This window comes from Psittacula echo (genome assembly GCF_963264785.1).
Source record: "Psittacula echo genome assembly, chromosome: 2".
Classification (NCBI taxonomy): domain Eukaryota; kingdom Metazoa; phylum Chordata; class Aves; order Psittaciformes; family Psittacidae; genus Psittacula; species Psittacula echo.
The window spans coordinates 84,989,649-84,998,521 of NC_137737.1; the positions used below are offsets into that span (position 1 = coordinate 84,989,649).

At 39.0% G+C, this 8,873-nt stretch overlaps 1 protein-coding gene across 1 annotated transcript in view; it reads left to right on the top strand.

Moving 5' to 3' along the window:
- CTNND2 (catenin delta 2) overlaps nucleotides 1-2,805 on the top strand; it is a gene marked incomplete at both ends in the record, with an annotated part of 536,439 nt that extends 533,634 nt beyond the window's left edge. The window contains 2 exons of the mRNA XM_080639304.1: nucleotides 491-564; nucleotides 2,545-2,805. Of these exons, the coding sequence (XP_080495430.1) occupies nucleotides 491-564; nucleotides 2,545-2,805 (335 nt within the window). The remainder of the gene's footprint in view (nucleotides 1-490; nucleotides 565-2,544) is intronic.
- Between the last annotated feature and the right edge of the window lie 6,068 nt (nucleotides 2,806-8,873).

Sequence of the window (8,873 nt, forward strand, 5' to 3'; positions counted from 1 at the left end):
CTAACTCATTTTTCAGTTGCATTTAATCATTGTTTCCATGAATAATTTTATGATACCATAGGATAAATAATCCACATCATCCAACTGAAGTGAAAGGACTGAAATGTTTCTTAATGTTTACAACTGTTACCTGTTCAGTGTATGTTTGATATAAAATCCCATATATAACTTGATATATATTACCAAATACTAGCTGTATATTTTGTTATTTATTGAAGTTATTTTGTTGATTTATATGTGAAATGCACAAGATTGGTATGAACATGACATAGCACCTGTTAATAAGTGTATACCATGTACATGCATGTACAACGAAGCAAAAATTATGACTATATAGTGGGAGGAAGAGAAAACAGAAATCTGCAAATGTTTTTGAAGATTTTTTTGGGGGGGGGGGAACAGGCATTTAATGAAGCTGTAAGAATTCATTTTGAGGCGAAAGAGGTATGTTTGGTAAACCTGCTTCTTCCTTCCTTTTTCCCCTCTCCAGCTCAGAACACTGGAATCTCAACTTTGTACAGGAATTCATATGGTGCACCTGCTGAAGATATCAAACATAACCAGGTAGGTAGAGAGACAAAAATGCTACAGTTCCAATGTAACATCTTATATGGAAATGAAGAAAAATATCACAAAGATTGGTAAATCTAGATTAGAGGAACTGAGTCACCCGCTTGCACAAATGCTTGCATAAATGCCACTGGCTTCAAAGAAGCTATATTCCTTATGCTAATGGATAATTTCAGTTAAATTTGAAAAATGTCCAACAGGTTATGATAGCACATGCAGAAAAATTTCAGGTTACCTGAAATTTCCATTTAAGAGACTGATATTTCAGTCTTAATCCACAAACTTAAGGTGAAGAGAGATTCTGGTATTCTTTTCCCCCATTTCTCTTTATTCTTTTTTTAATTAGACAGTATTTCCTGTAGTGCACCATATTGCTTTGTGCAAGACAGTGCATGAAGGTGTTTCTGCTTTTATTGCATTTAAGGAGGAAATAAGGGTATGAGGTGTTGAAGCAGCAGGTGCACTCTAATTGCAGTCATGAATCAACCAATTTGATTTGGGGAGTGAGAGTCTGAGGAAAACAAAACAACCCAAAGCCCACTAGTTTTCCACCTTTTCACACTTGCTTTCTCAATGAAATGTCAGGTTTATGATTGACATATCGGAAAGAATGTTTTTAGCTGAAAAGAACCCAGAAGTACTACTTCAGTCCCCTATTTTGTACTCAAAAAATGACCATCTCTTAACTTTTTGTCATATAAGTAGGTTGCTTCAGACAGAATTTTTCTCCTGCATCCAAAATTAAACACTTGTGTTTGAATATGTGAAGTTAAAGGAGGAGCTGAAGGTCCTGTACACCTGGATAGCAATACTAGAAAAAGAAGCTAGAGTAGTTGTGCTCTTTTGTGCAGTTCTAATACTGCGCCCAGTCTTGTCAGATCAATCACTTGTGGGATTGTTAAGGCAGCAGACATAGGCAGTATTTTGCACCCTACACATGGAGTCCAGTATAGACTTGCTTTATACCACAGAGTTTGGGCCATAGCAGTGCAACTGTTCCTCTCTTCTTAAAGAAGCTTTATCAACTTTTGCAGAGTCAGCAGGGTATGCATTCTCCTGCCAGTACTGTCTGACCATCAATATTCCAGGGGATGACCATTTGAAGATTGAAAAGCTGTATCATTTTGCAGTCACAAAACTGCCCAAGCTTACGGAGGTGGCATAAAGCAAAAGATAGCATTCCACTAAGATACTTAGCATGTGTTTATAGTTTTCAGATTGTACTTAAGTCCCAGCTTTAAAAACAGAGACTCACTCAGGCTGTCTGCAAAAAAACTTTATGGAAAACTTGGGTTTAGGGGACCACCCAAGGTTTTTTTTCGGCATATCATAAATATTTCAGCATCAAGGCAACTTCCTGGAATGTACCAACAGCACAAGATTGCCAACATGAAGTGTTGAGGAGGTGGCAAGAAAATGGTTCTGCTTACAGTTAGCAGAACACATTTTAGAGCACTTAGCTTGAAATTTCCTCATGTCAGTGCCCTGCAGACTATGAGTGGTTCTTAAGGATACGATATCACCCTAAATCTCACTTTTGGCAAAGGCAGCTGCAAAATGTTTAGCATTTTTGGAGCGTATATCACTTCCATTCAAATTTTTCAAGGCTGAGTTTTGGCCGCCAGTGTTTGCATTACATAGCTGCAAAATAGTCAGTAAGTTACACACAGATTGTAGTTACAAAAGTAGCTGTAAGCTGTGATGCTTGAACTTCATTTGAAGTAAACCATCATCTTGAGCAGCAATAATATTAAATAATAAATGTAATTAATAATAACATTAAATAGGTATAAAGAAATATAATGACAAGGCAAAGCTGTAGAATTAATTCACTACCAAGCAATACCTTGAGGAAATGTTAAGCTAATGCACAACTTGGTACTTCTAGCATGATAAACGTGAGATTTACTCTTTCTTCCATCCTGTTGCCCACAATAAGTTGTATCTGACAAACCGTGGGTATTACTCTTTCAGGTTTCAACACAGCCAGTTCCACAGGAGCCCAGCAGAAAAGATTATGAACCATATCAGCCATTTCAGAATTCAACAAGAAACTATGACGAGTCCTTCTTTGAGGACCAAGTGCATCATCGCCCACCTGCAAGTGAATACAACATGCACCTGGGACTAAAGTCAACTGGCAACTATGTCGACTTCTATTCAGCTGCTCGTCCCTATAGTGAACTTAACTATGAAACAAGCCACTATCCAGCCTCTCCCGACTCCTGGGTTTGAGACTTGGGCAGATACAAAAGCTCCAGGAACTGTGCATGTGCATGCATACCACAAGACATTTTTTTTCCTGCAGATTTAGTTTGTTAAAGCCTGTTCCATAGGAAGGCCCAGATAACCAGAATGGAAAAATTTAAGAGATTTTTTTAGAAGGCTAAAAGATACAAAAGCTAAACCTGGGAGTAATTAGAAAGAAATATATATACATATATATATTTTACAGTGTGGGGCAACTTTATTGTTGGCCTGTAGAGTCTAAAGTTTGGTGCTGTATATTGAATGTGGCTGAAGGAAGGAGGGAGAACATGGCAGTGGATGTGGGTCAGGAGTTAAAGCACAAGTAACTGAGCAGCGTACATACTTTATGGGGAACAGCTTCTCACACTTTGTTTAATATCCTCATTCATTGTGAATCTAGGCTTCAAGTTGCATTTGGGGTTTCCTCTGTACAGCAAGATGTTTCTTGCCTTTTGTTAATGCATTGTTGTAAAGTATTTGATGTACATTACAGATAAAAAAAAGAAGTGCATTGTGTATATTACACCAATGCCACAGTGTTTCTTCATCTATGGTTCTAAATATTGCTTCAATTTCAGATTTTGAAAGATGTATGAATTTCCAGGTTTTTGTTTTCTTTTCCCCGGTGCGTTTTACCAAAAAAAAAAAAAAAAAAAAAGAAAAAAAAAAGAAAAAAAAAAAGAAAAAAGAATCAAAAAAAAACCAAAAAGGAATATTTAGCAGTATTGTTTGTTCTGATATGTGAATTTGTTTGTGGCAACTAAAAACAAAAAAAGGCATTCAGCAGTTTCTGACAATTAACATTCATCATTCCACACTCCTTGTCAACGAAGTGCTTTTTCACTGCCTAAAATTTTAGATGTAGATATTTGAAATAGATTTTTTTCATTTATACCAGTTTTCTTTATGATGATACAGTGTTAAAAGAAAATAAATTACAATTGATCTGTCATCCATATTTGCTAAGAATGTCTATTTCCAAGAACCTACCATACAAATATACATTCTTACATGTGTGTGTCCACGTATGCATAGTATTCTGTGTGCGTGTGTGTGTTTGAGTGTGTGTGTTCGTGTGGCGTAAGACTTCTTCTCATCCAATGTTTTCCTTATTCAATCTTCAATTTTTGTTTGATTTTCAGTTCTTTTAAACAGTGGAAACTCCAGTATGTGCTTTCTCTTACCCACTTTCTTAACCATTGATAGCAATTCAAATTGTCCAGCCACATACTCACAAAGGAAGGGGTTATCGAATTTTTTTCACTGACTCCTTCACCATTAGGTGCCGTTTCCTTTAAAATAGCATCTCTTGATCTTCTCTTAAGGAAATTTCATTCCTCTCCAGACACCAACCAACAAGTGCTCAAGGAAGGCAGAGTGTGATCTTCCCATCTCCCTGAAGGAATGGAAAACAAAGACCCAACAGACTAAAGTCTGGAGTCTCCAAACTCTTCAGTTTTATAGAAAGGTCCAATTCCTGAACCGTTAGGACAATCATTTTTTTTAACCCATAATAAAAAGAAAACCCAACATCCAGAATACATTCCTCAGATACGAAAGATACCAACCCATTTCTGTGCATTTAAGGTAAAACCCAAAAGAAATGAAAATTTCTAAGGGACAGAGATATTTTTTATTATCATTATTATTTAAAAAAAAAGGAAGCTAAGCTAGGAGGCCAGAAGAGCTGGCATATTCATCTTAGCTCTTGGGATTCTGGAAATTAAAGAATTTAGCATTTCTTCATTTCTTTGGTTCAGGCAACAGTTCACCATACTGTTTTCACAGCATAACACCCACCACAAATGGAGTAGTTGTAAATTGCTTCAATTGCAGTTAAAGACTTTGTTTTAGGTTGCAGACATCTCTGTGGTTAGTCATTGTAATAGTCTTACCATCACCTGGCGCACTTCTGTCTGTGCACAGGGGGAGAAGTCTCTCGCAAGTCATCGCCTGCTCTGTAGGACGCAGCCCGAGTAGTTCACGCAGGCGGGTGTTGTGACGTAGCATTGGTTTATGGGTTATCTAGGAGTATAGTTGAATATCTTGGCAGCTTTTCCCAGTGTACGATATGTAACCTTATCTGCTCTTTGTAGTAAACAGGGGGAAAAAATCGCATGCAAAAAAATTTTTAACACAGGTAAGACAGGGTGGGTGGGAGGGGCACAGTGGGCCAGATGTATAGTGAGGTAGATAGAAATATTATTCATAGTTTTGGACACAGGTTGTTTATATTTTATTTACTACATTGGTTTTAATAAGTGGCATTTGCAGTGCTCTTTTGAACAAAGCACGTTTTCAGTATAAAAGCTTTTTTTTAATAAAGAATGTCACTCGCAATTTGAAGTTCTTCTTGACCGCTGAAGGTCTTCTTGACCTCTTGCACCAGGCTGGTGCAGTTCTCCAGGCACCACATTGCCAATAGGCAGAGGGGATCTGTCATTCTGTTTGCAGTTCTTAGGACAGGAGGTTATTGTAAGCTGGATTTATTTCCATTCTTCAAGCTACTGAAACGCCCACATTGCCCCCTTTCAGCTCCTCTTAGGAATTACTTGGAGACAAATGTTGACCATTGCTCAAGTGAGAGATTCTGGATCGATCAAGTGGCATAAAATACCTTTTGTCTATACTTTGTGTTGTTCTGTTTCCATTCTTCTGTAGTGGCAAGTGCTCCGACTGGTAACATTCACTCTTGCTGTACTGAGTTTTGAGAAGGTGTTGAATTACCCAGCTTCTTTTCCAGGCTTGGAAATCCAACACTGCTGCCATACTGAGCAAGATATATATATGATGCATTCTTTTTAATATGGAGGAAAGTATCATTACCTATTGCTGTTCCCTTCATTCTTGTACTAGATCACACACAGAAATAGAGAAGAATCAAAACTGTTCCAAAAACAAATGTATAAAATGCGATTGATGTACTGTAAAATGTCGGATTTTTTTTTTAACAAGCTTCGTATTAGAATCTTGTTCAGCTGTGTAGAGCCGTATAAATCTCACTGTTTTATTAAATGCTGTTTATGGTCTGGAAGGAATGGTTAACCTATCTCAAGATTAACAAATTTGCACTAACATGAGCAATATTGATTTCAAAAAAAATATGAATTCAGTATTTAAAAGATAAACTATGATTTTAAAGGTATATTAACACTGAAAGTACATTTTGACAAATAACATATTTAAGCCCAAAATATAAATGGTTATGTCAGATAACACAAAAGAACTATAACAATATAGATTGAGAAAAAAAAAATGTGTTTCACTGTACATGTTGCTAACATGTACAAAGACAAACTCCTACTGACATATTTTCTATTAATAAATCCTACTGTATTGTGGAGAATCGCTGGTCATAGTGCAATATGTTTAAACTCAGAAGTTGACTCCATAGACTGATGCATTGACACAGCCAACAAATACCATTATATATTTTAAAGTGTTAACTGGATACTTAACTTCCAGCTTTCGAGTAATTTCCTCCCCCATCCCTCTCCACCAGGTTTATAAGCTCAAACTACTCCACAAGTCAAAGCGAAGGGGAGAGGTATTTTTGAGAACACCCAACTCATAGCTGCAAGAGTCGAGCTGCCACTGCTTACAGATGGATAGTTTAACTACACCAGTAGGAAGAAACTCAAAAGCTGAAGGCTGGTGCCACTGGATAGGAACATGCTGTAAAAAAATGTGATTTTGGCCCCAGTTACCTAGACCACTGCCAAGAAACAAAAAGCAAGCCATTAATTTACTTGTGCGTTGCTGGGAATCCCCGCATGTGCTCCCTGTAAGGGCTCAGGAATAATTGTTTCCTGGGACTGGGTTGCGTTAGCCTGCGGAAGCATCTCACTGGGAGATTTACAGCTCAGAAATGCTGACTTACTTTTTATACCTCTGCACAGCTCAGGCTATGCAAGCCAGTGTGCTGCAAGGGAGGCTTCCTCAACTCCTCCACCCCTGTTACCCATCCTCTCCTGTCAGCAGTCAGAAAGAGCCCTGGGTTTAGTGTTACTCCTTGTATCGAGAGGAGTGGGAGAGACGGAGACAGCAATCCAAGGCAGGCAGGATGACACACAAACAAGAGCCCTAAAAATAAAGAAACTTGGAGCTTGTGTGTGAAGATGGATACACACCCATAATTACAGTGGAATGGACCCAGCAAGAGATTTTATGCACTGAAAACATAAATATGACTAACAACCTAATGCAGTGAAAATTGAATGGCAACAGCATGATACACACAAAGCTTTATGCTACAGAAGTGGGAGGGGGCAGCAGAGGGAAATCACAGGTCACCAGTGGGCACTTCCAGCTTCAGCCAGCAGATGTTGGGCAGGAGGGCAGAGACTGCTTATTGCTGTGAAGGAGAGATGAGGAGGGATGAGGCTCTTGATCAAAAACACATTTATGTCAAAAAGACATTAGCAGCCAAAACAGAGGCAACTTTGTGCAAAAACCTACAAACACACCTTGTCCACCATCCTCAAAAGAAGAGTGTGGTCTCCCTTTCTGCAGCTACATGGACGCAGTGCACATGGAGTTGCAATTTGAAGCAATAGGTACACCAACATCTGCTGAAGACCTGTGCAGTGCTGTCTTTTTTCCAGGGGACTAGCTGGTATTTAAACAGTATCACAGTATCACAGTATGTTAGAGATTGGAAGGGACCTCAAAAGATCATCTAGTCCAATCCCCCTGCCAGAGCAGGAACACCTAGATAAGGTTACACAGGAATGTGTCCAGGCGGGTTTTGAATGTCTCCAGAGAAGGAGACTCAGTGGCCTAAAGCCAGTTTCAGACATTTAGGCTGAAAATGGGAGATTTGAGTTTCATTCCCAGGTGAGGGGGGATTGAAGCATGCAGCTGATACCTATAGGGAGCAGGGCATCGCTGCCTACCAGGCGCTTCTAAAAACCAAGTGAGAAAAGCAGTGACTGTCATATCTTTTGATAGCCTGGGTTAGGAGCACTTACTCCTGACTCTTGCTCCAGTCTTCCAAGGGCCACACCAAACAAATCCATCTAACAGAAATACTTCAAACTTCTCTCCAATGCGCCCAGGTTTTGCACCACCTTGACTGCACCACATCATTCAAAAGATGGTACAAGGTATATGGAAGAGCACTGGTGCTGGCCAGGCACAGTACTCTAGCAAGACACCAAGCTGATGCATTATTCCTAAATCTAATTCCCAGTCGAACTCACTGTAGTATTTTTAATCCAATTTTAAAAGCAGATTCCTTCCTCTGTGAGCATTGGTATTGCTTTGCCAGAAGAAAGCACACGCTAAACTCTTGCAAAGTGTAAACCGTCTGCTTACACGTAGTTTTAAAGATCACAGAAGGCCCTGTAAAGGCTTCCACCTGCTTCACCAAGCCATGTATCAGGCCAAAAGTGAAAACAGGTGAAGAATTGCTGCAACCTTCTCAAAGGATGAGCACCTAGAGGCCACTCTTGCCAGCATGCCAAAGGCTACAATCTTCAAATAGCTAAAAAAGGAGAGAAAAGGCAAGTTATTTGATAGTACCTGTCAGTCCAAATTTACTATGGAGCCTTTGGCTCTTTCAATTTTATTGTCACTGCTTTAAGAGAGTGACACAAATAAAAAGTACTTGCTGTGACTGATCGTTGCAGTTAATTTCAGTAGCAGATGAGTAGCTTTAAACACCAAAATAACTTTCTTTTCCAGACAGGCAAAATCTGAAGCTTGCCACTAAATCTGGGAAAGCAAAATAGTAGTGGTTTGCTGAGCCACTATTTTTCACAAATTCAATTAAAGTATTAATTCACATAAGCTTTTTCAATTATATATAAATAGGCCAGTGGCAATGGAGATTACTTTTTTTTACATTATTTACTTACTTTACATAGAATCATAGAATAGTTAGGGTTGGAAAGGACCTTAAGATCATCTAGTTCCAATCCCCCTGCCATGGGCAGGGACACCTCACACTAAACCATGCCACCCAAGGCCTCATCCAACCTGGCCTTGAACACCACCAGGGATGGAGCATTCACAGTTTCCCTGAGCAACCCATTCCAGCGCCTCACCACCCC